This window comes from Globicephala melas, chromosome 3, assembly GCF_963455315.2.
Source record: "Globicephala melas chromosome 3, mGloMel1.2, whole genome shotgun sequence".
NCBI classification, from domain to species: Eukaryota; Metazoa; Chordata; class Mammalia; order Artiodactyla; family Delphinidae; genus Globicephala; species Globicephala melas.
Genome location: NC_083316.1, coordinates 123,063,343 through 123,091,291, shown reverse-complemented (window position 1 = coordinate 123,091,291; position 27,949 = coordinate 123,063,343). Strand labels below are relative to the sequence as shown.

The 27,949-nt window shown below is 40.0% G+C and overlaps 1 protein-coding gene and 1 long non-coding RNA gene across 3 annotated transcripts in view; one reads left to right on the top strand and one right to left on the bottom strand.

Moving 5' to 3' along the window:
* The window catches only part of LOC132597110 (uncharacterized), a 36,160-nt gene that overhangs the window by 4,992 nt on the left and 3,219 nt on the right, over nt 1–27,949 (bottom strand). The window lies entirely within an intron of this gene.
* Nucleotides 6,332–27,949, top strand: part of PPP2R2B (protein phosphatase 2 regulatory subunit Bbeta) — a 455,567-nt gene continuing 433,949 nt past the window's right edge. The window contains exons 1-2 of one of the 2 annotated variants that reach the window (XM_060296398.1): nt 6,332–6,467; nt 6,588–6,665. In XM_060296398.1, the coding sequence (XP_060152381.1) occupies nt 6,367–6,467; nt 6,588–6,665 (179 nt within the window). In that variant the 5' untranslated portion in view covers nt 6,332–6,366. The remainder of the gene's footprint in view (nt 6,468–6,587; nt 6,666–27,949) is intronic. The other variant, XM_060296401.1, reaches the window with a different exon arrangement.

The window sequence follows — 27,949 nt, the reverse complement described above, 5'->3', positions numbered from 1 at the left end:
GATCAACAAATTATAGCATATCCATATAAGGGAATGCTAGTCAGCAATAAAAAGGAATGAACTATTAACACACACAAAGATGTAGATTAATCTCAAAATAATTATGCTGAGTGAAGGAAGTCAGAAAAAAATAGTATATATCATAGGGTAGCATTTATATAAAATTATAGAAAATACAAAGGCATGAATAGTAACAGTGAGCCAATCAGAGGTACCTGAGATGGGGGGTTGAGGGAGATGTAGGAAGCAAGAGCTGGAAAGAATGATTACAAAGATGCAGAAGAAATATTCTGGGCGTGTTGGCTGTGTTTATTGTATTGATTGGAGTGATGTTTGAAAGTGTGGTATATAACATGTCAAAACTTATCAAATTGTGGATTCTAAATATGTCCAATTGATTAAAAGTCAAGTATACCTCCAAAAGATTTTTTAAAAGAGAGTGTAGAAAGGACTACAGTAACCATCTATTAAGGCCTTATGATAAATATTAGAAAAACGATTACAAAATAATAGTCGTGTATAGGGAGAAGTTGAGCAAAAAATGCTTTGATCTATGCTACTTTTTAATCCTATTCCCAAATGACATGCTAGGATACACTGGGGAAGAGTAACTGTCTTCTCATTTTCTCAATATCTAACACACAGATATTTACATCCATCTTCTCAAGGATGTTAGGCACCTCCATTTCCTTTGATTAGTAAAATGGAGTGAGATTTCCAGTCAGGCACATTGCAGCATTATTACTTCTTTGAGAGTATAAAAGCTTTTTTCCTTTGTTCAGCAAGTAAATTCTTGGGATGTAGGATCAAAAGAACAATAAAAAATGAGTGGTTCCACTGTCTCACCAATAGCCCGAGATTTCTTCGCCTCTTCCCTTCCTCACTCATCCAATCACCTTGAGTCCCTCTAGATTCTGCTTTCTTAGTAATCAGTCAATATAGCCTCTCTCTTCCACCCCCTTGCCCTTTCTCCCATCAGATGGACTGTTTTGACAGTCAGTTTAGCCAATTAACAATTTGCTTGATTGTCAATTGAAATCATGCAGTGAATTAAACCCAGCAATATCAATCCAATGATGGTTTCAGTGTGATATCGCTAATGGTTTATTCAATCTGATGCAAAGGAAAATTTGATTTAAAAACCTGACGTATTTACCTTCACTGTTCCTGTTTCCATGTTCCTGCCCTTTATGAGCTCACTGGCAATTTGGGGATATAGAAGTGACCTATCTTTACTAAACACAGCAGCAGTTGCTGAAACGGAGCCATATATAAGGTGTTGAGGTATCAAGTAAAAAATAAAAGCCTCTCTTCTATTAGTTTAAGTTTGGAGTCCCCTTATTTTTTTATTGAAGTGTAGATGATTTATAATGTTGGGTTAATTTCTGCTGTACAGCAAAGTGACTCAGTTATATACATATACACATTCTTTTTTTACTTTATTTTATTTAAAAAAAATTTTAAACACATTAAAAAATTTTATTTATTTTATTTATTTATTTTTGACTGTGTTGGGTCTTCGTTGCTGCACGCAGGATTTCTCCAATTGCGGCGAGCCGGGGCTACTCTTCGTTGCGGTGCGTGAACTTCCAATTGTGGTGGCATCTCTTGTTGAGAGCATGGGCTCTAGGCGCACGGGCTTCAGTAGCTGTGGCACGTGGGCTCAGCAGTTGTGGCGCACGGGCTTAGTTGTTCCACGGCATGTGGGATCCTCCCAGACCAGGTCTTGAACCCGTGTCCCCTGCATTGGCAGGCAGATTCTTAACCACTGCATCACCAGGGAAGCCCCTCTTTCTTTATTTTTAACTGTCTCTGTCTCTGAAGCAGCAGAGTCTCTCCTCTTGAGATCAGGCATCCTAGTTAGAAAGATTTTTACACCAAGTTGTGGCTGGTGTGTTAGCGAGATATCCATTCATACTGTGAGCTTTTCTTAAGTCATCATGGTCTCCTCATGACAACACACTCAGAGAGAATTGCACAATTGTAGGCTCTTTCTATGTAGTTGACTACGCGTCTGCAGCCTGTCTCAGAGCCAATTTCAAATTAGATTCTTCTCAGGGAAAATTTCTCTGGGCAAGGATCATCTCCCTCTCTTGTCTCTGTCTCTGTCTCTCTCTCTGCAGAAAGAAGCAGGCTGCTCATGCCAAGCCCATGAAAACAACTCTTTACAGTGGCCTCCCAATCAATAAGGAGCTTTATTTGCTGCATGTCACACCCTCTGTTCATTGTATTCCCCAGCCGAGTTGGCACAGAAAGGCAGGACAAATGCTGGCTTCGACTCTGAAGGGCCCTGCTGGGGCAGTGCAAGAAGAAGAGCCAGTGCTGGGCGTCGGAGCTGTGGGATCTGGCTCCAACTCTGCGGTTAACTCACTGCGTGGCTTTGCCCCCTCTGGACCCCAGTCCTCTGATTTTAAATGAGGCGATTAGACCAAATGGCTCCAAGCGCTCATCAAATTCAGAAATCGGCTATTACGTGATCCTAGAAAGAAGACAGGTGTGTGCCATCAGTGGGCTGACTGCCTGGCCTTCCAGTAACTGGGACTCAGTACCCTCCTGAGCTGTAGCTGTAAGGAGAGGGGAATGAGCATCTTCTGGGATGTTTAGCTGTTGGATCTAGTAGAGAATGTTGCTTATTGACAATGTTACCATAGCAACTGGCGTGTCATTTGGTACCAAGGTTTAGGGTAATGGTCAAGGTATGCAATTTAAGAGAAATGCATTTTCCTTTCTCACCTTTGTCAACTTCATTCTCCCAGTCATCCTCTTTAGCAATTAAATACACTTCCCTAAAGAACCTTCATTAAATCCAGACAGGTATATTACCAACCCGTGACCATGAGAGGTAGCCTGATGGTAAAAGAAAATCTGGTATCAGAAATAAAATTGTCATCGTAGAGTCATAGGTCTGCAACAAAAGTAACTTTACTGTGTTGTGAGTTGTCTCCCCTCTTGGGGCCTTGCTTCCTAATCTATCAAATGGAAAGAACTGGACTAGATATTATCGAAGGTGTCATTCAGCTCAAATATTCTTGCCAGAGGTTTGCAAATTGGTGATACAGATATCACATTCAGTGTGCCGATGTGGTGTGTCTGCCCTATGTTGGGTCAGCCACATACACGGTATTCAAATTTGAATTGATTGACATTTAAAAATTTTATGTTTTCATGTAGTGATCCAGATTTCTGGCTTCTTCTGAAAAATAAACAAAAACCCAGCCAATCTAATAACACTGGACTGAAATCCTCCATGGCAACTTTCAGCTGGAGCTGAGTAGCTGTTGCCCCCTTTATACATGGCCTGGGTCCTCCAGGCCCCACCATCCCACCATTTCTGAGGTCATGTATCAACTCAGGTCATGTATCAACTCTACTGAGTATCTTACAGCTAGCCAGCCTTTCTCATCCTAACTGATCAAGGCATTTGTGTTTTCAGCCGCTGTCTAGCTCTTCTAGGATAGAGATGGCATGATCCAAACTCTCTTTACATCGCTAATGCCATCATTTGGCAATGATCTTGGTGGAAGATGGAAACTGGGTCCAAAGACTGCCCTGGATGAGAAAACTGTCAATAACATTGGCTACCTTGACCTGTCATACTAATCAACTGAGCACACGGGCCTAGGCAACCATATCTATGGATAATGGTTGGAAATGTCACTGACATTGAGTTTGTCGCATGATCCCTTGCTCTGTGACTCTCAGCAAATCAGTAATTCTCTATGACTTGGTCTTTTCAAGTGTGAAACAAGTTGATTTACAATAAGCAAGCTTCCCTCTAAAGCTAAAATTTCCTGAAGCAATATGAATACCTATACAAAGGCCCATATTTTTAAAAAATTTTATTGAAGTATAGTTGATTTATAATGTGTTAATTTCTGCTGTACAGCAGATTCAGTTATATATATATATATATATATATATATATATATATATTCTTTTTCCTATTCTTTTCCATTATGGTTTATCACAGGATATTGAATACAGTTCCCTGTGCTCCACAGTAGGACCTTGTTGTTTATCTATCCTATATATAATAGCTTGTATCTGCTAATCCCAAACTCCCAATCCTTCCCTCCCCCAATCCCCCTGGCAACCACAAGTCTGTTCTCTATATCTGTGAGTCTGTTTCTGTTTTGTAGATAGGTTCATTTGTGTCATATTTTAGATTCCATATATAAATGATATCGTATGGTATTCGTCTTTCTATTTCTAACTTATTTTGCCTAGTATGATAATCTCTAGGTCCATCCATGTTGCTGCAAATGAAAAGGCGCATATTTAAATCTGCCTCTGTGTGTGTGTGTGTGTGTGTGTGTGTGTGTGTGTGTGTGTTTCAGAGTTGTATATGTCTGCTTATTTTTAGGCACATGTTTTGTGACAATAGGTACAGAGTCTACACCTAGAATCAAAACTACTGACATAGGAAATGCACTAGGACAAAAATCAGGAAGTACTTCCTCTGTAGCTGGTATTCCCTAAGAGACAGATGCAGTCCCAGATTCAACAGAAGAATTGGCAGTTTAGAGAGGGCCAGTGATGACTCACAAGGAAGAGTAAGAACTTATCAAAGAATGCCTAATGCTGAAATCCAAGGCCAGAGCTAGAAGTACAAGAAAGATTCAGCAATAGGACTATGCGTGTGGCCTTTCTATGCACTAATAAATGCTGCAAATGCCTTTCTTCTTCCCTCCCAGATGCTAATTTTATTGGGAACTTGTAGCCCTGTATAGTCTTAGAGGAGACACAAGTACTTTAATAATTGACATCTGAAACTGTATTCCAGCTCAGCCTTCCAAACAAGACTCTAGTTCAAGCTGTGCAACCTCTCTGGGCCTACGGGCTTTAACTGTTAGATGGACAGGCTGACCTTGGCACACTGGGAATATTGGGATTTCATGGGCAGGCTGACTTTGGCAGAGTGGGAATATGGAATTCAGACAGGCTGGGTGGAAATCCCAGCTCTTCCACGTCCTAGATATCACCTCAGATGAGTTATGAAAACTTCCTAGCTCTCAGTTTCTTCACCTGTAAAATGGGGTTCTAATGGTATCCTCCTCACAGATTTGTGTGATAATGGGATAATTCGTTTAAAGTATTTAGCGCAGTGCCTACTTCATAGCAACTAGCTGAAATTTGCTCAGCTAATGTTCTTCTTCTTTTGATTTTTTAAACTATTGAACATTTTAGACCCTTTGCCAATAATAATATTCTTTATTAAGTTGTTTATGCTCAGTGCCTTCAAAGTCTACAACTCTGAGAGATGGGTACTATCATTATTATTGCCACTTTTAAAAAGGGAAAACACAGACTCATCATGTTTGGGAACTTGTGTCAGGTCAGAGCAAAACTAAATACAAACCTCCTCTGACTGCAAAGTGTAGGCTCTGAATGATGACCCTGTGCTGCTTCCATCCAACGCGCCATCAGCAACAGTGAGAAAAGCAGATGGGGAACAATTCTACCCTCAAGCGGCTTGAGTGAATGAGTGTTTCCATGCAGGAGTTCGGGAAAAATCTGTCGTGGACAGTGAGGGTGGCTGCTTAGTTCTGTGTGTGTTTTCAAAAGGTCAATTTGGTTTTGATATTTGACTTTTTTTTCTGCTAATATAATCATTCTTAAATGGATAGTCTTTTCCAAAATTTGACGATGCAGTGTTCCCCTTAATTGTAAAATCTAGTAGAATTGAAGGGAACATCCATGCTGTTGAGAAGTAAACTGTCACTACTGCCCTCCAAAAATGTTCTGAAAAGTGCCTTTTTGACTTGAATATATGTATATTAATAAATGTGTAAATTATATATATATATATATGTTAGTATATGCATTAGTATTGGATACGTATATGTTTGGAAACTGGAAGTCATAGTAAGCCAGAAAATGTAACCCTACCAAAGGTCCAATTCAAATTTGAAACAGAAATGTCCATGGAACAAAACAGGCCACGTTTGTCAGAACTGACTCCCCAGCCCTGTGTTGGCCAGAACGCGCACTCCGCATCGCCAGTGTTTTTTTGCTTTCCTCTACTCTCCAGTCAGCTCTGACTCTGGCAAGCAGTCAAGAAGGGAACAAGAGAGATGGAAGTTCTCTGAGTATCTGACCCCTTACTGGCCGTTCAGCCATGCAAGCTGTGAAACCAGTTAAAAAAAAAAAATAACTAAGTTGCCTTTCTTTTCCTCTCTCCCCTCTGACAAACTGCCTCTTTCTCCCTCCACCATCACAGAAGGAAAACAATGGCAAGCCTTAGTGTTCCCATGAAAAGGGGCAGTCACACCCTGCAGGCCTGCTGTCACTGCTCCAGGATGCTGCCAGGGGCCAAGAAGGGACAACTCCGATTGCTCCAGCTCAGACTGGTCCTGGCAAGGTCGTATGGAGGAGCCAGAGCAGGGATTTGCAGCAGGACGCCATACTTGCAGACCGGGCATCCTCCCAGGACCCACTAGGGTCTCCTCTCCCCAAGATGATACCTGGTGTGCAAGTCTCCTTTTAGAAGTGCATAGATTACACTCTGTGTTTCTTTCCTTATTGGCCTTTTAAGGACAACAGGGAGCCCTTACCTAACCCAAAGTGTCTCCCTGTGTACCTTGCAGGAATTGGGGCGTTCACCCGGGACACACTATGGTGCTTCAGCCAAGTGAAAGGCACTATGGAGACTGGAACCACCGAAGGTAGGAGAAAACTCCTGCTCCCCTTTTTCTTTCCTCCTTGGGGTTTGTGCTGGTTCCAGATTTGAAATGTTCATTTTTGTGTCCATGAATGTAAGTCCCCACACATCCCAGAATAGCGTTCTGGGCTAGTAATGGATTTAACCATCTTTTTCTACCTTTTTTTTTCTGTTGAAGCTTATTTTATTCCCACCAGTGAGGCAGCACTGAAATGAACTTTCAGTGAAATAGGTTGGCAGTGAGGGGGGCTAAACTATGCAAGTCTTGTTTCAGGATGGTCTGTTAGCTCTGTAGAATTCTGAAAGCAAACATTTCAAGATGGTCAGACGTTCACCTCGTCCTTCCATTCTGTGTTGAAGACGACTTGCCACTATACGTGAAACACATGGGGAAAATGAAGAATTCAAGTCTGACTTGAATATAAACTGTGGGTACATTGAGTCCCAATTATCAGCGTATAATTTCCTTTCTGACTCTCAAGAGAGTTTCCTCTTCTGGGTCCTTTATCTGGGAAATGCATTCCTCTTCCTCCTGCTGAAGAAATTGTGTTTAATTCTCTTCATTTTCCATAAGCCTGAGCTTGGAGACCTTCAAGACTCTCCCAAAGGATGTCTGCATTTCAAAATAGCTTAGTGATAGGCAACTGGAAGGAGCTAGAATAGCACTTCTGGGTGTTTTAAATCAAGGTTCAGCTGTTGTGGCAGAATGTGGTAAGGGTTGCCTGAAACAGACTGTACTAAATTGGTGGTAGGTATAGATACCAGATGTGGTATAAGACAGGTCTAAAACTAATATTGATGAATGAGGATGTGAACTTGTTGAACTTGTATAGAGTTGAAGAGTTGAACTTGTATATGAAAACTAACATGCATAAATGCATGTGAACTTTTGGGCCATTCTATAGCATTTTAATTCTGAATAAAAAATTATTTAAGTAAAAATTATTTGATCTGCAATCTTGCTGTAATTCAATTTTAGAAGCTCGATATAATTAATGGTGGATATCTCAAAACCAAGTGATTTATGATTAAAGAGTGAGAAAAAGCACACTAACATAAATTAATGACTACATCTATAGAGTTATAGTTTTGTATAACATCTTCTGTTTTTCAGATGCATGATCAAATGAGGCTTTACAAACAATTCTCATAAAGCCCCTATGAAGTAGACAGAGCAGGATTTGCTAGACCCATTTATGTTCATCTAATCAAAAATATTTGTGAGTGTCTTCTATATGGCAGCACTGACCTAGGCATTAGAAAAAAAGGGAAGGGAAACAAAATGACTTACTCCCTAACCTCATGAATCTTAAGAAAACTGAAGCTCAAATTAATCAGTTGTTTTAAATCTTGGCTTTGATTCAAAATCACTTGCACTTTTTAAATAGTAGTAACTTCCAGATCCTCCAAGAGGTACTGAGTTAGAGGTTTGAGGACCAGGGTGATGCAGTGTATTTTAATGAGCTCACCCAGCTGATTCTGATGTTGTGGACTGGCTTTGGGGACCACCAGGCTAGATGACTTCTTCCAAGTTATCCATTATTCTCAGACTCTGGACTTAAATCTTGTCTTTGTGACTGGCTCCCCACCTACTGTTAAGGGTTCTGAGTGTCTACTTCAAGCCATAGCTCTTATCAGTTGAGGACTTACTATGTAGTGATTACTCTAATAAGTGCTTAAAATAAATTAATAAGATAATGTAGGTACAGCAGTTGCACGGTACTTTACACTTTGTGAGTACTCAGTATTTGTAAGCTGTTATTATAAATGCCATTATAATTAGATCTTTATTCTAATTTAACCCTCACCAAAATCTTGAGTGGTAGGTGTTTTTATTCCCACTTAACTTATGAAGATATTGAAGCTAAACAAATAAATAAAGACTAAGTTCTTTGCCAAGAGCTCCATAGCTAATCAATGGGTGAGCTGGGTTTCAACCTGTGGGGTCCTATAGACCCCAAACCCAGCTCTTTAAACATTGTTGGGAAGACAGAGATTCTCACTTAGTAGGTTGAAATAAGGCACAGGAATCTGTGTTTTCCACACATGCTATGATCATCATGGCAGGTGAACAGAGGATGGGTTTAAATGTTTGCTGCTCATGATAAATAAGTACTGCAGCCTGCTTGAACTAACCGTTAATTGCGACATAGTTAGAATGACAATCACTCCCAACTTTTGTCTGAAAAAATCATTCTAAAGTGGTGAAAAAAGGGAGAATCATTTTTTAAGAGGAGAATCAGATTGGACACTAACATGTCCAACTAATACTACCTCAATGGCAGTTGAATATTTGTTGAGTGAATTAATGAATGGCTTTGAATTAATAAAAATCAAGGTTCTTAAAAATCAGGTTTTTAAAAATTGGCCTGCCCTACCCAAGTTGGGTTAAGTCAGTAAAAATTATTCAACTTTCAACTTTGTCTTTTTTTTTTGCTTAATGAAGTGTCTTTTTAAAAATTGAAGTATAATTGACTTAGAATATTGTGTTAGTTTCAGGGGTACAGAAAGTGATTCAGTTATATATACTTTTTTCTGATTATTTTTCCATTATAGGTTATTACAAAATAGTGAATATAATTCCCTGTGCTATACAGTAAATCCTTGTTGCTTATCTATTTTATGTATAATAATTTATATCTGTTAATCCCAAACTCCCTCTTCCCTCTCTTTCCCCTTTGGTAATCATAGTTTGTTTTCTGTGTCTGTGAGTCTGTTCCTTTTTCGTGTATAGATTCCTTTGTATTATCTTTAGATTCCACATATAAGTGATATCATAATATTTCCCTTCCACTTTACTTATTTCTACTAATGACTTTTCTGTTCCATTTCTACCACTTTCTAGTTGGTGACCTTGGCCAAATCACTTAATGTCTCTGTGCTTACGTTCGCTTGTCTGCAAAATAGAGATAATAATACAGGTATCTATTAGGATGGTGTGAGGGCTAGGTCAATATGAAATCTAGGTTGTTATTAGATGCTCAAATCACACTATTGTTTTATAAAGGCAGGGCTGAGACTAGGTGAAGTGACAAAAATAAAGATAAATATTTTAATTCAATATTTAAAAAAACACAAAATTAATGAGAAGAATCCATGATGAACAAAAAACCAAAATGTTTAATAAAGAAAGGATCAGTATTACTGATCTACTTTTCCTTCTGCTTCAGGTTCCAATATGGCTCAGCATGGCACTGTTACTACTAATTTACCTAAATGTATATCTTGGGTATCAACTAGTAGGCTAGATTTTTTTCACATTCCAGATTATTCAGTAGGATATTAGATGGTTGATACTATAGGTCCAACAGTAAATTTAGTGAGCACTTATTAGATCCAAGGCACTGCCCCAGAAAGTGAAAGGATTATAAAGATAAATATAGTCAAAGCTTTCAAGGAATGCACCATTTAAGGGGAGACAGGAATTGGTACAGAAGAATAAGGCATTGCATCATAAATATAATACAGGGCAAGGTGAGCTAAAGACAAAGTGCTTTGACTAAAGACTAAAGTGCTTTGAATACAAAAGAGACCAAAATCTCATATATTTGAGGGAACTGTTGAAATAGTTCTTATCAGAATTCTGACGAGAGGCAACATGGGTTTATTAGAGGGGAGAAGTTGCAGATGATGAGAAAGTACGAGACTCAGGATGTATTCTGGAGGTAAGGAACTGGATTTTAGTGGAGAGGTAAAGTAGGGAATTAAGACAGCTCCCGGGTTTCGGCCTTGAACAATTGGGCGGTTTGTGGGTGCGAGTTACTGAGACTGGGAAACCTTAAAAGAAGCATATTGGGGGATTTCCTCTCCCCTCCTACATTCAGTAGCCGCGTCTATGTAATAAACTGGCAACAGAAAGATTGACAGGAGAAAATGTATACAGATGCATAAACTTTTACTTTGTGCATGGAGGCAGCGCAGGAAAAAAAGTGAATACGCAAAAAGGTAGTGAGATTTGAGAGTTTCTATACCACCTTAACAAGGGAAGTGGAAAGGATGTAGGCCTCTTAGAGGAGAATTAATTATTTTTAGGAAAGATGAATGGTCCCTTAGAAGAAGAGATGGAAGAGATGAGGGACTGTGACAAAGTTTGTCTGGATGTGGTGTCCCCTAGTCTTCTCTCCTGTGATAATAAGTCCACCTGTGACAAATCAATCTTCCCTGGTTGATAAGATTCCCAGGGACGGGATTTATGAACATGAGTTCCTATTGGAGAATCTGTCTTTAGGCAGATAAGGGGAATTCAGAGAAAGTCTCTTCCTACGTTTGCTGTTTCTCAAGTGCCTTCAGCTCAAGATAATCAATATACCCAAGCAGCATGTTTTGAGGTTGCATGTGCTGAGCTCCATTAGGGAGAAATATCATGAGCTTCATTTTGAGCATAAGTGTGAAAATGTTGTAAGATACTCAGGGGTAGATACTAAGAAAGAAGTTGTATGTATGAATGTGGCTCTTCAGAGAGAGAATGCGAGATGGAGATAGAAAGTAGGGTGGCATCAACCCCTAGATTGTATTCGGAACCACTGAACTGGATGGGATCACATATGTCATGCAGACCATTCGACATGCAGTCAACAAACAACCCGTCCATGTCCTGAAACTTTCACTCTTGCTGCTGGTTAGGATGCCATCTAAGCATTGTTCACTTACTTTTTAGTTCTTGGAAGATGCACATTCAAAGTTTCTGATTCCCCATGTGCAATTCATGTGTTTGATTTGCCTAGCATGCACATTTCATATAGTACATCATTTCATCTTATGCAATTTTACACTACATCATCCTAGGAACACTTCACATGCTGGAAATTACCTATGCTGGACATGAGACAATTTCTTGAGATTTTGTGTAAGAGTCTGTGCGTGAGAAGAAGTCAGAATTATCTGGTGGGATCTCTGATTTTTTTCCTTAGCTATTGCATATAACCATTTTCTTTCTGACACTACAATTCTGGGGTATTTTATTTGTTCCCCATTCTGCAGTTCTTTAATATCAGTCGGTAGAGGTCATTTCATCTTTTTCATGGGAAATAAACATGATATTTATTCTGTTTTGCTACATGGGCATAACCTTCTTTCCTGCCCCTCCTTCTGAAAAGACAATTCACATAGTGAGAAGGATGACTTATTGATTCAGTTGCCTAATGAGAGAAAAATATCAGTTTGGCTGCCGATGTGAGATGCATCTGATACACCCTAAACTAAACACTGATGATTTCAAGGACCTTCCAAGCAAACAGGAATCCTCGACCTAGAACATTTGCAAGAATGTCAGATCTTTGCACTGATGTTTGAGAAATGTGGGGATCATAGGAATGATTTTTCAGCTTCCCTTCAGTCATTATGACTCTTTGCTGTCACCCAAAAAGAAAAATACCGATTGGATTATCTCAAAGCAGCATAAAGACTGTGACCTTCTCATTTTATATTAGAAAGAAGCCAGTGATGGACAAATAACCTTTCTTAGATGTTTATGCAACATAAATGGCGCAGGGTGATTGTCACCTCACAGATCTTAGCCTAAAATATATAAAATAGAGCCTTGCTTGCCTCATTCCTCCCACTCCTAGATATAAGTTGCAGTGGTGGCAATGATAAAACCTCCCCTTTTGGGAAGAAGAACTGTTGTTTTTGGACGGAAGCTTTCTGGATCAACAATCTCAAGCCACCAACATAGGGTTATTAATCAAGCTCTAACCTGAAGTCAGGTTATCTCTAACTTTAGGCTGGGTTACCCAGTTAGTGACCTTAGGTCACCAAATGATTTTTCGAACCTTATTGTGCATATGAATCACCTGAGGAGGGTTTAAAATGCATATTCCCAGGTCCTACCCTTAGTGATTCTGATTCAGAAGGTCTGGGATGACGTCAAAGAGCTTGCAAATTTCCCAGCAATCCCAAATAATTCTAACATAGGTTGATCAAGAGACACACTGAGAAATTCTATTTGTTCTTTCCTGACATCAGGGAGCTATTGTGAGAGCATAGCAGATAGAACATCTGAGCGTTTTGAGTGCTTTTTAAAGGAAATCAGAATGCCAATAAATACGAAGTTACTGTGCAGCCCAGTTCTCTGCCCCAGGCACTGAAGGGAGTGAAAGTCTCTCCTCTCTGCATCAAAAGGAAGCCCGGAATCTCCTCTCTGCATCCAGCCAGCTACAAAGGGATTTCCTACGCAACTGTACTTTGTACCGGGCTCCAATCCGCTAGAAGCAAAATTGGTCTGATTATGAACAAGTCGCCACGAGATGAAAGCATTTTTCTCAACCGTGATTGAGGATGCCTTGATGCTAGAGAGCTGCAGGCTTGCCATGCTCTGAAGGCGCCTTGGTGAGAAGTGGACTTGCAGGAAGCTTGCACGGCTCTGTGGGGGAAGGGAAGCAGATACTCTGCACAGCACTGAGTTCAAACATCCTGTTCCTCTGTAAGCATTAGGTAATTAAACATTTCCAAGCCAAGAAAGAGAAAAAGCTCCACGGCTGTCCATTTCACCCCTGCCCTAATACCAGTCACTTTAAATGTGTTTCCTCAGCAAATATTATGAAGCATCTACTCTGTGCCAGGTACCGGCTGGGGGAACAAGGCACCATTGCTCCCCTCCCGTGAGCAGTTTACACTCTCCTGAGGGATATCAACAAGTGGTTGTCAATTGCAGTCCAGGGTGAGTGTGGAAAATGCTAGGAAAACAGTAAGCCACCTAACTCAACCCACAGTGGGGTGGCAGAGGGCGCAGGGAAGGGTCTCTACAGTAAGTGGCAGCCAATCTGAGGCCAAACGAAGGAAAAGGAATTAGCCAGGCTCTTTAGACACATAGACCCAAGTTTTATTTAGGGTTTAACTATTCCTTTAGGCAAATTACTCATCTTCCCTGGGCCATCTTGAGAGGTTTTTTTTTTCTTAATTTATTTTATTGAAGTATAGTTGATTTACAATGTTGTATTAATTTCTGCTGTACAGCAAAGTGATTCATATATATATATATATACACACATATATATTCTTTTCCATATTCTTTTCCATTTTGGTTTATCACAGGATATTGAATAGAGTTCCCTGTGCTATATGATAAAACCTTGTTGTTTATCCATTCTATATATAATAGTTTGCACCTGTTAATCCCGAACTCCCAGTCTATCCCTTCCTCCCCTCCCCCTGAAGCTTTCTTAATAAGATCTTGAAAAGTACTACATAGTACTTGGCCATGGTAGAGTAATAATAATGATAATTCTATTTAATCAGACTTCACTGGGCCAGATTCTGTAATAATAACTTTCAATATATTATCTCATTTAATTTTTGCCACAAGATACGAGGCAACCTCATTTTACAGAGGAGGAAATTGAGGCTCAGAAAGTTCAACAACCTACCCCAGTAACACACCTGTCTGAAATCAGAGTTTGTGTGATAGCACACCCCTGGAAAATAGCCTGACACCAAGAACGGGCTCAGTGAAGACTTACTGAATGAATAGAGCCTTCAGCAGATACTAAATATCAACAAAGCAAAAAAAATTATGATTACCATTAATACAAAAATAATGAATGTTTACAGGAGAATAAACTAACTCATTTTAAAACAACCCATCATAAATATAACATAGCACTTTTCTGCTTTTAACATATATGGGTCACTTATTTTTTTATAACCCCCATGGGAGATAACTAGAGTAGGTTTTATAATCTCATGTTACAGGTATAAAAGAGATAGTATAGATATTACTGGTAGTAGATAGATTATTCCTCACAGAGGTGAAAAGATTAAGGCAAATAGAGATAAATTTTAAATTGCTCATGGTCTTATAGAGACCAGAAAGCAAACTTTTGAATCCTACACCAGCGATTTTTCTTCTGCTCATCTTCCACGACTCAATATAGATTGAAGATGGCTTTGGGGTGGGTAGCACTCTGTTCTAGAAGCACTGACTGTGAATTTGAAACATGGTTGAGTGTCTTGAAAACGCAGGGCATTGGTCACATGGCAGCCCAAGCGAAATCCTTTACTCAAGATGCTTCTAGTTGCAACAGGAAAATTCATCTAACATATGGAACAGCAAAAAAGTTATTACCTCTTCCTTAGTTCCGCAAATATCTGCTAAGTACCTACTGTGTGCTAGGCATTCTAGGCATTGGAGATTCAGTAGCGGAGGGGATAGACAATAGATAAAATAAATAAGTGGGGCTTCCCTGGTGGCGCAGTGGTTGAGAGTCCGCCTGCTGATGCAGGGGACACAGGTTCGTGCCCTGGTCCGGGAGGATCCCACATGCTGCGGAGTGGCTGGGCCCGTGAGCCATGGCCGCTGAGCCTGCGTGTCCGGAGCCTGTGCTCCGCAACGGGAGGCCACAACACTGAGAGGCCCATGTACCGCCAAAAAAAAAAATAATAATAATTAAATAAATAAGTGGAATATAACATATAAGGTTATAAGTGCCATTGAGGAAAGTAAAGCAACAGAAGGTGTAGGGGTGTGGGTGTTCTCTTTTAAATAGGATGGTCAAGATGTCATGCAAAAGATAACATTTTAGCAATGATATGAAGAAGGTGAGAGATCAAGTCATATGGATATCTCGGAATGAGAGTTCCAGATACAGGTAATGGTCAGTGCAAATGCCCTGAGGCAAGAGCTTATCTGGTATGTTCAAGGACTAGACATGAGGCTAGTGGGGCTGAAGTTGAGTGAGCAAAGAGAGAAGTTGTGAGAGGTGGAGACGAGAGATGATGACAGGCAGATGCAAGCAGGGGCCTTAGAGACCATTACAAAGACCTGAACTTCTGCCTGAATGCGGTAGAGAGCCACTGCTCATAAAATGCTCTTTTTAACATCAGGTCAATAATAAACAGTAAGGGGCCAGGGTCAGAAGCAAAGAACCCAGTTAAGCAGTTACCGCCATTACCTAGTTTCACATAAGTCCTGAGGCAGGGAGCCCCCCAGAGCTGACTAATTCCCTGGCTGAAGTACAGCATGGAGGACTCAGATTCTCTTCATCTCCCTGCCTTGCTATCCGTGGAATGTCAGCTTTGTCCCAAGACAACTGCAGCCATTCAGGGTGTCACACTCAGAGAGACACAACAATATCCAGTGAAAAGACATGGTTGTGGGGGTTTTTTTGACAATTTTTTTTCTTCCAGATGTCCCTAACGATTTCTTATGTTGTCCCTGTGGCCTCAGTCTGAGTCATATACCCACTTTTAAACCGACATGGACAAGGAAAGTGGGGTTAGCCTAGCTGCTTTACATAGATCAGGCTTGCATCTAAGCTTGGTACAGGATGGTCATCTCCGAGTAGAGGATGCCACAATAAAATCTGGGCTTTCCAGCAAGGAATGGGCTGCCATTCCAGGTAGTCCAACAACAGTGTCAACTACAGGAAGCATAGGCAGACCAATCCTAATGCTACCACTGGACAAAGGGTGGAGGTTCACTGGCTAGTTCTTTGTAGAACATTTGGCTCCAGTAAATCCAAATGCCAAGCTTCCCTTGGCTGACTTCCTTGAAGATGCTGTCTAGATGTATGAGAAGATAACTAGCCTTTTGTTTTCTTCTTATGTTACTGATTAAGCAGGCTGAGCATCATCCCACTTATTGCCTATGTTATTCGTTAATGTAATTTAAAAGCCAAGAATAAATAATTAAGCACATGGACCCTGTGGAGTGACACCTGGTTTTGGGCCCAAGGTTGCAAGGAAGCATTATGCCTTTTTTCTTCAGTGTTTATTTATTTTTTAATTTTATTTTATTATTTTTTAACATCTTTACTGGAGTATAATTGCTTTACAATGGTGTGTTAGTTTCTGCTTTATAACAAAGTGAATCAGTTATACATATACATATGTTCCCATATCTCTTCCCTCTTGCGTCTCCCTCCCTCCCACCCTCCCTATCCCACCCCTCTATGTGGTCATAAAGCACTGAGCTGATCTCCCTGTGCTATGCGGCTGCTTCCCACTAGCTATCTATTTTACATTTGGTAGTGTATATATGTCCATGCCACTCTCTCGTTTGGTCACAGCTTACCCTTCCCCCTCCCCATATCCTCAAGTCCATTCTCTAGTAGGTCTGTCTTTATTCTCATCTTGCCCCTAGGTTCTTCATGACCTTTTTTTTTTTCTTAGATTCCATATATATGTGTTAGCATATGGTATTTGTTTTTCTCTTTCTGACTTACTTCACTCTGTATGACAGTCTCTAGGTCCATCCACCTCACTACAAATAACTCAATTTCGTTTCTTTTTATGGCTGAGTAATATTCCATTGTATATATGTGCCACATCTTCTTTATCCATTCATCTGTCAATGGACACTTAGGTTGCTTCCATTCCCTGCCTATTGTAAATAGAGCTGCAATGAACATTGTGGTACATGACTCTTTTTGAATTATGGTTTTCTCAGGGTATATGCCCAGTAGTGGGATTGCTGGGTCGTATGGTAGTTCTATTTTTAGTTTTTTAAGGAACCTCCGTCCTGTTCTCCATAGTGGCTGTATCAATTTACACTCCCACCAACAGTGCAAAAGGGTTCCCATTTCTCCACACTCTCTCCAGCATTTATTGTTTGTAGATTTTTTGATGATGGCCATTCTGACTGGTGTGAGATGATATCTCATTGTAGTTTTGATTTGCATTTCTCTAATAATTAATGATGTTGAGCATTCTTTCACGTGTTTGTTGGAAATCTGTATATCTTCTTTGGAGAAATGTGTATTTAGGTCTTCTGCCCATTTTTGGATTGGGTCGTTTGTTTTTTGATATTGAGCTGCATGAGCTGCTTGTAAATTCTGGAGATTAATCCTTTGTCGGTTGCTTCATTTGCAAATATTTTCTCCCATTCTGAGGGTTGTCTTTTGGTCTTGTTTATGGTTTCCTTTGCTGTGCAAAAGCTTTTAAGTTTCATTAGATCCAATTTGTTTATCTTTGTTTTTATTTCCATTCCTCTAGAAGGTGGGTCAAAAAGGATCTTGCTGTGATGTATGTCATAGAGTGTTCTGCCTATGTTTTCCTCTAAGAGTTTTATAGTGTCTGGCCTTACATTTAGGTCTTTAATCTATTTTGAGTTTATGTTTGTGTATGGTGTTAGGGAGTATCCTAATTTCCTACTTTTACATGTAGCTGTCCAGTTTTCCCAGTACCACTTACTGAAGAGGCTGTCTTTTCTCCACTGTATATTCTTGCCTCCTTTATCAAAGAAAAGGTAACCATATGTGCATGGGTTTATCTCTGGGCTTTCCAGCCTGTTCCATTGATCTATATTTCTGTTTTTGTGCCAGTACCATACTGTCTTGATTACTGTAGCTTTGTAGTATACTCTGCAGTCAGGGAGCCTGATTCCTCCAGCTCCGTGTTTTCTTTCTCAAGATTGCTTTGGCTATTTGGGGTCTTTTTCATTTCCATACAAATTGTGAATTTTTTTGTTCTAGCTCTGTGAAAAATGCCAGTGGTAGTTTGATAGGGATTGCATTGAATCTGTAGATTGCTTTGGGTAGTAGAGTCATTTTCACAATATTGATTCTTCCAATCCAAGAACATGGTATATCTCTCCATCTATTTGTATCATCTTTAATTTCTTTCATCAGTGTCTTATAGTTTTCTGCATACAGGTCTTTTGTATCATTAGGTAGGTTTATTCCTAGATATTTTATTATTTTTGTTGCAATGGTAAATGGGAGAGTTTTCTTAATTTCACTTTCAGATTTTTCTTCATTAGTGTATAGGAATGCTAGAGATTTCTGTGCATTAATTTTGTATCCTGCTACTTTGCCAAATTCATTGATTAACTCTAGTAGTTTTCTGGTAGCATCTTTAGGATTCTCTATCTATAGTATCAAGTTATCTGCAAACAGTGACATCTTTACTTCTTCTTTTCCGATTTGGATTCCTTTTCTTTTTTTCTTCTCTGATTGCTGTGACTAAAACTTCCAAAACTATTTTGAATAATAGTGGTGAGAGTGGGTAACCTTGTCTTTTTCCTGATCTTAGTGGAAATGGTTTCAGTTTTTCACCATTGAGTACGATGTTGGCTGTGGGTTTGTCATATATGGCCTTTATTATGTTGAGGAAAGTTCCCTCTATGCCTACTTTCTGGAGGGTTTTTATCATAAATGGGTGTTGAATTTTGTCGAAAGCTTTCTCTGCATCAATTGAGATGACCATATGGTTTTTCTCCTTCAATTTGTTAATATGGTGTATCACATTGATTGATTTGCATATATTGAAGAATTCTTGCATTCCTGGAATAAACCACACTCGATCATGGTGTATGATCCTTTTAATGTGCTGTTGGATTCTGTTTGCTAGTATTTTGTTGAGGATTTTTGCATCTACGTTCATCAGTGATATTGACCTGTCGTTTTCTTTCTTTGTGACATCCTTGTCTGGTTTTGGTATCAGGGTGATGGTGGCCTTGTAGAATGAGTTTGGGAGTGTTACTCCCTCTGCTATAGTTTGGAAGAGTTTGGGAAGGATAGGTGTTAGCTCTTCTCTAAATGTTTGATAGAGTTCTCCTGTGAAGCCATCTGGTCCTGGGCTTTTGTTTGTTGGAAGATTTTTTTTTTTTTTTTTTTTTTTTTGCGGTATGCAGGCCTCTCACTGTTGTGGCCTCTCCCATTGCAGAGCACAGCCTCTGGACGCGCAGGCCCAGCAGCCATGGCTCACGGGACCAGCCACTCTGCGGCATGTGGGATCTTCCTAGACCGGGGCACGAACCCGTGTCCCCTGCATCGGCAGGCGGACTCTCAACCACTGCGCCACCAGGGAAGCCTTGTTGGGATATTTTTAATCACAGTTTCAATTTCAGTGCTTGTGATTGGTCTGTTCATATTTTCTGTTTCTTCCTGATTCAGTCTTCGAAGGTTGTGCATTTCTAAGAATTTGTCCATTTCTTCCAGGTTGTCCATTTTATTGGCATAGAGTTGCCTGTAGTAATCTCTCATGATCCTTTGATTCAGTAAGTATATTACACCTTTCCAAGCAATAAAATGAACAACTTAAAGAACTTTGTAATTGGGAGATTAAAAAAAGCAAAAAAAAAAAAAAAAAGGCAGGACATGCAAATGGCCTGCAGTTCAAAACACAAAGTCCTGTCAGTTACATTCTATCCCACCTGTTCAACACACCATCCAAGTGCTGCAAACACAAGACAGTTCAGAGGAACAGTGTTATAACCCCTTAATTGCTATATCACCCAATAAGTTACAATTAAAAAGCTTCTTGTAACAAGAAGTCCACCTATCCACAGATATTGGAGAATCCCAGGCTCTTCCATACATTACTGAAAAAAATGCAAATACATTCATAAATGCAAAAAAACTTTAGGTAACATGACAACCCACATCTTTCGCTGTTCAGACTCTACTGGCCACCACAGTATTGCGGAAACGTTCCATTGATTTTGGCAGCCCAGGCTCCAGAAATGCACACCCACGTTTGCATCCCAGTTATGTAACTCTGAGTATGCATTTAATCTCTCTGTGCCTCTGTTTCCTCATCTGTAACATAGAGAAAATAATTGAAGCCACTTCAAGGGCCCTTGTGAGGATGAAATTAGGTAATATATATAAAGTATTTATAACACAGCATGGAATATAGTCAGCATCAATAAATGTTTGCTCTCTCAATATTAGGACTAATTTAACCATTATACCAACTCTGTGAAGGAGGTATTCTAATACCCAGATTTTGGCTGAAGAAACTGAGATTCAAAGAGTTTAAATGACGCAGAGATCCCTCTAAACTTGTTAGTAACCAGAAGACCTATGATTTAAACCTAGACGTGAACACTCAAGTGAATTAACAATGTTGACATGTGGTGCTTCAGAGACCAGGTGCTTGAATCAGGACGCTGAGTCAGAATCTTGGCTTTGTCATTACCAGTTGTGTGTCCTCAAGCAAATACTAAAAATAATAGATCCTATATCATAAGGATGTTGCAAGACTTCAATGAGATAATGCTTGTTAGTATTTAGCTCAGGGAACTGCACTCAGCAGGAGCCCCATAAACATTCTTTCATTTTTTTGTAAGGAACAGCAATGGCCTTAGTCAACTCCACTTACTTCCTCCAAAAGCCCACCCACACATCTTAGCGTCATCCTTGACTCTGCATTCCTAATGTCCCTCAACACACCTGCTCATGTAGTCTAAGTCCTATGTCATTCTTGCTCCTGAATATCTCAGATATAACCTCTAGAATCCCTTGACCTCTCCAACACCATTGCCACTCTCCTAGTTTGGGCACCACCTTCCCTTCTCTGGATATTGAAGCAGCCTCCTTGGTTTTCTCCATCCTCCTTCTTGTCTTGACCACCTCCAGCCTGTTCTTCACCCTGTACCTGCAGTTGTATTTCTCATGTGCACACATGTCACTTGCCTCCCTAAATCCTTCAGTGGGCCCCATTGTTCTTAGGATACTTCCAGCCTCACTCTCTGTTTTCCTTCATGTCCCCTGTGCTCCATTTTCCCCTCATGCCATAGTCCCTCACCTCCAGCACTACACATGTGCTGTCCTCTTTGCCACAAATATTGTTCACCCTCTCTTTCCCTGGCACCCTCGTACTCATCATTCACATCTCAGCCTTGATTTCACTTTTCCTAGTAAGCCTTCCCTAACCCTGAACTCTCAGCTTGATGGCCTTTCCAGGAGGTCCTGGATGTTATCTATCATAGCACTTGCCAAATGCATTATGATTTCCTTACTCCTTGCGTGTTTCCTCTGCTAGATCATAATCTCCATGAAGGCAGGGCCATATATAATGTGTCCACTACAACTACAAGTTGTATAAGCAGCCCTAACACCCAGCACAGGGCCTGGCACATCATGCTACTGAACAAATATTATTGAATAAACGCATGCATGAATGCATGACCACCAGCTTTCCAATCGGCAAAGCCCAACAAGACAGAAGACTCTAAGAAAATTCATCCTAGTGGCAAGAGTGATGTTTCTTATTACTAGTTCAATGCCCTGTCAGTAAAATTGGTGGATGGGATTCCTTCAAACTTAAATAATTTATCACAGAATAGAGCTGCCATTTTTCAATGTGCCAGTACCAGTGGCTGCCTAAAGACCCAAGTTAGACCAAATGGCGACAACATTATATTTTCAAATTGTCAAAACACTTTTACGAATATTGTTTCATAGGATTTATACACCAGATCTGTGGGAGAGTAAGGTGAGGACTCCAAGATATGAAGAAGTCCAGTTAGAACTCAGTTCTCCTCTCAGCGTGTTACTTGCCCACATGATGCTGCCTGATGTACAATTAATGTGGCCATTACCCCAGCCCTGGTGTCAGAAGACATATTGCTATAAAGCGGTGATTCTCACTGTGCGGATAGGGAGTGGGATAGGATTTTGCCCTCCAGGGGATATTCAGCAATGTCTATAAACATTTTTTTTTTTTTTAATTGTCATGACTGAGGCAGGGAGGGCTTGATACTGGCATGTAGTAGGTAGAGGCCAGGGATGCTGCTAAACCTCCTACGATGCACAGCATAGACCTCCTCCCCCATCCTTCAGTGCCCCCACCCCAGCCTCTCTGCCACCACCGACAAATTATCCAGCCCCGAATGTCAATAGTGCTGAAGCCGAGGAACCCTGCTGGAAAGCAAAGTCCATAGACAGAAACAGAGGGGAACGTAAGTGTGTAAATCTTTCCAGATGCCGAGAGACTGGTGAGTGCACAGACCATTTAAAGGCATGAAGTTTGAATTAAAACATAAAATACTCGGCAGACCAAACAGAACTCCTCACAGGCTGTGTGTGCAGTGCGGATTCTCCGGGGAAGTCTCGGCTGAATGAGCAAGCCTTGCTCTGTACCTCAAGAGCAACAGGTAGAACGTTCTCTCCCCGGCTGCCTCCTGAAAGATTTACTATTATGACCTCTCAGAATCAAGGAAAAACTTGGGTTAAAAGTGTTTTCCAGAGAAGGCATTAAACCTGATCACTCAAATACCTTTTCTTGTAACTCTAAAGTGTGGCCTAAGGGTCAGAAAACTAAGATCTCCCCACCTGGATTCATGTGCTGGGTTGCCTTAAAATCCTCCAATATTCTCACCTGTCCGAAAGGAAATAGTGCTGCCTAGTATTGGGGAATAAGGCTGGAATGGATATCGTAGTCAGAGAAATCCAGAAGAAATATATTGTTATTACCTTAGCATATTGATTCCTTTTCATACTGTTCATGGTGTAATTACAACCCAGAGCTGTGCAGGAGAGAAGCAGACAAGGCAATTCCTTTTGAGGAACTGGAAACACATTCTGGATTTACATTGTAATACTTTCTTCTTACAAAGGCTTTGAGACATAATACGGACTGAATAATTGGGTTGTTCTCTATCCAGCTTGGATAAAGGGAGGTTGAAGTCCACTCTTTCCAAATGAAAGCCAATTAGTGCATAGCCCAAACATAGAAGTTGGAATCTGCTTTATATATATTTAAAACATGTTTTATAATTCCATGAATTTGGAGTAAATAGGGGAAAGAGTGAATTTGAGTTGTGAATAACTATAAAAAAATTTTTAACGTAATATTATTATTTTCATATTCATAAAGTAGCATTAAGAAACATCTTACCATAGACTGACTAATAAACAGAAGTACTCACTATTCCCCCATATAATTCTTGAGGTTCCCTACCTTCAAACTATTGCTCTAATTATTACTTCCTATCAGAATGTTCTTACCACTCACATCTCTACAGATTCAAATTCTCCCTGTCCTTCAAATCCTATCTCAAATGCCACCACCTCCAGGAAGTCTTCTTGGAATCTGATCCCATGTCCCAGTTAGGTGTGAGAGTTTCCTACTGTGCACTTACTTATCTCTTACTCTCTTATGGACCTTCTGTAATTTTTAATATATTGATATTTATATTTTTCATTTATTTCTTTATTTCTTACCTCCCTACTCATCTTTACACGTTGTGTCTTATCCATCCCCCCAGTCCCACAGCCCTTGGCCCTGTGTCTTAGAAATAGTAAACTTTCAATGCATATTGACTCTCTGGGGTCATTGATGGGTAGGTGCATGGATTTGGTTAGATTTCTCCCACATGATTATGCTAGTCATTAGCAAACCCTTTCTTTCAAATAGGTCAGAAGTAAACTTGACCAGCCCTGATCAAATGTTCACAAGTTCCAAATAAGTAGACACAGAAGTTTAGTCTCATTCTAGGTATTCTGTCTTACACTAGACTACACAGGAGAGAATGTCAAGATCACGGAGCCCAGGAAGCAGCACAGCATCTACACAGCATGGGAGTAGGAGCAAAAAGTGCACTAGAATCTTAGTTCCTCTACCTGCTTACACTTGGCAAGTTACTTAATATCTCTACACAAATTTCCTCATGTATAAACAGATAAAATAATAACATTTACTTTATTATAATTTTTAAGAGGATTAAATGAGTTCTAGGTATAGTGGTTAGTAGAGTGGCTGGACCTAGTAAGAACTCAGATTTGATGGTGGTTGTAATTACGATTCTTATCATCATCTATTAAAATCAAATCATATTTCTATGGTTTAGAATCTATCATCTATCTATCTATCTGTCTCTGTCTCTCTGTCTATCTATTTATCTATTTATCTTTCTGTATATCTATCTTATCTATTTATCTATCTATCTATCTATCAGCTACTTTCTCCAACATCTCAATAAATTAGGAGAAGTTATTTGTCTACTTTTTGTAGGTACTATGAGAATTAGTATAAAAAATTTGGTGGGAAATGTGCTTGGCTTTATTATGCTTTTCATTCTATAGTCTTTTCAATGAGAACCAAAATATTCTGTTGTAAATGACTATTGTTTCTTTCTTTGCTGCATGGTAGCATCTGCTCTAAATTGAGCCTCTCCTCCATCTTCAGAATCCTCTTTAGTCTTATCTGTGGCTGCCTACCTCTCGCTTGCTTTAGTCACATGCCAAGACAGCTGACTCAGCAACTGGTCCAGTCTGCCAATCAGAAATGTGGATCAAATCTCCACTGACTTCTCCGCTAGGTCTGGGGGATGCCACAGTGATCAAGACAGTGCACCCTTTGCCCCCACCGAACTTATAGTAATGCAGTGAATCAAACGCTAAACAATTTATTAGTTTATTTTTTTTTTGGTGCACATATTGTATTTTTATTTTTAATTGATTTTAGTTGATTTTATTACTTTAAAATAATCAAATATTTCAGTCATTAAGTTGAGTTGGAAGAGAAAATATCTCTGAAGGTAAATTGTAGGCTGCAGAGAATGGAGGAGAGGATCAAAACCCTTTCTTGTCCAGCACCTTGTCTTTCAGCCCTCAGCTGAAACGTCACCTCCTCAGAGAAGCCTTCCGTGACCATCCAAGGAAAGCAGCCACTCTACCACATCCCCTATTTTATTTTCTTCAGTCTACTATTTTTAAAATTAAGGTATAATTGACACAGGTTCAGGTGTGCATTATGATGATACTATATTTGTAAATATTGTGAAATGATCACCTAAATAAGTCTAGTTATCTGTCACCATATATCACTACAATATTTTTTTCTTATGATGAGAACTTTTAAGATCTACTCTCTTAGTGACTTTCAAATACGCAATACAATATTATTAACTAGAGTCACCACACTTTACATTACATCTTCATGGCTTGTTTATTTTATAACTGGACGTTTGTGCTTTTGACCACTTTCACCCATTTTGCCTGCCTCCCACACCCTGCCTCTGAATATCACCAATCTGTTCTCTGTATCTGTGAGCTTGGGCTGGGGTTTTTTTGCTGGTTTGTTTTAGATTACACATATAAGTGAGATCATATGGTATTTATCTTTTTCTGTCTGATTTAGTTCACTTAGCATAATGCCATCAGGTTCCACACATGTAGTCACAAATGACAAGATTTCCTTCTTTTTATGGATGAATAATATTCCATTGTATATGTGTGTGTGTGTGTGTGTGTGTATATATACATACACACACACACACACACAAAACATATCTTCTTTATCCATTCATCCATTGGTGGACACTTAGGTTGTTTCCACATCTTGGCTATGGTAAATAATGCCGCAGTGAACATGGGGGTGCATATGTCTTTTTGAGTTCGTGGTTTCATTTTCTTTGGATGAGTACCTAGAAGTGGAACTGCTGGATCACTATTCGTTTTTTCACAACCTGAAATAACCTTGTTGATATAATATTTACTTGTTTATTGTCTATCTCCTTCTTCTAAAATGTAAACTCAGTGAGCTAAACCTTAATATATTATTTACTGCTGTATCGCCAACATCTAGAAGCGTGCCTAGAATTTAAAAGCTGCTAAAAATATTATCTTGTATCAATGGATGAATGAACTAAAAAAAAGAGGTTACTTTTCCTTGCAGATCAGAAAGTACCAAATTGTGAGTTTCACACACTGACTGGAGAGTGTGGGGAAATTGATGACAATTATGTCAGAATTCCCCTTGTTCAGTTCAACTCAATTCAGTCCAGCACATATTTATTGAATTCCTATTACGTGTCAGGCAGTGAGCCTCACACTTAGGATTCAGGAGAGAAAAGTCAAAGTCCTACCCTCCTCCCACTTAGAGCCTGGCAAGGGAGATAGACACTTTATAGCAGTGATCAAAGTAATCGAATAGCATTTACTTTGTGCCATGTAGGATTCTAATCACTTTCATAAGTTACCTTATTTAATCCTCATCACAGCCCTGTATGTTAGGAGCGATAATTATACCTGAAGGAGAGGGCAGGTATTTTATCTGTCTTGTTTACTATTGACTCCTTAGCATCCTGGCATACATAGATGCTCAACGAATATGATCAATAATAAATGAGTGTTTTAAAAGGGGAGGATGGTATTTGAGAGTCTGTAGCAGATGGATTTGACCCTGTCTGAGGCATTAAGAAACCTCTCTCTGATGATGTGACATTCTATCTAAGATCTGAAGAATGAATAGGAATTTGCTCTGTTTTGACCTGAGAGTGAAAACCTGGGCAGTCTCAGCCTGACTGATCTTAAATAATCTAATTTTTCCCCCCTGGAATTTAGTTTACTTCTTAGCAAAATGAAAGACTGTGATGATGATATTTCCCCAAAGAAGGTTGTAAAAACATGTTAAAACAGAATGATCAGGGTAACTTTCCCATAAGAGTTGGGCTTCAGTGAGAGAAGGCGACGTAAATGGGACCAATGGGAATGGGCTGCTGGGAGGCCCCAAGTTCATTGGCCCCAAGGCAAGGGCTCCGTCCGGCTGGGACTTTGCAGGACAAAAGTGATTGCTTCTGATCTCCCAAGAGGTCAGTCTAAAGAAAGCTTGGAACAGCCTGGTCCACAGTACAGCACTCAACAATCTCCCAATTAATTACTTTTTTTTTTTTTTTTGCCATTTGATGTCGGAACCTGGCATGTGGAAGTCATCTGGGGTGTTTCTTGTCTCTGGGCCAGACTCCAGGCCCTTCTCGCATGGCACCTAAAATGGGTCACCTTTATCTTTCCCTCCTTCTAGGCTTCTCATTTCTCTTTCTCTTTCTGCTCTTGGGCCCTCCCTCCAGGCACCTCTGCCACTGCCTTGGAGCCTCCCCTCCCCTGAGAAAGATTCCATCCTCTCCTGGTAGCCCTGCTCTTATCTGTGATGACATTAGGCATATCAGAGTCTAGTTCCACTTATGGAGTAAATGACTGCTAACTCTTTATTTGCTAGGCTTCAGTAAGATAATTGCCTTTTAATAGGAACTTTTTATAATTAATACCTAATGCAAAAGCATGGATACTTTTTTCTTTTCAACTGGGCAAATACCATATTATTATTATTTCTCTTACTGGATTGCAGACCACACACTTGGACAAAACCTCAGAGATGGAGGCCAATCTGTCCTTTACCAGTGGACCAGACACTTAGAATGTAAAGGCGAGTGTAGCAGGTTGACCAAAACTGCCCGACACCGGGTGATCTTGGGTGGCCTTGGGTAACCCTGGGTGGCCCTAGGTGATCTGGGGTGACTCTGGGTTACCCTGGGTGGCACTGGGTGATCCTGAGTGATTCTGGGTGACCCTGGGTGATTCTGGAATGACCTTAGGCAGCCCTAGGTGATGCTGAGTGACCCTGGGTGATCCTGAATGACCTTGAGTAAAAGCATGGGTCTTTAACATTGAGCTTTTGGGACTCTATAATCCCAAAGAATCTTTTCAGAACCTCTTCCTGCTGTCACCCCTTTAATGCTGTATTATAATAGTTTATTAGTCCTTGTAATAATGTACTGCATTAGAGCAGGGATGGTATCTTATATCCTGTATCCCCATCACTCAGTCTAATGCCTGATATAACTTA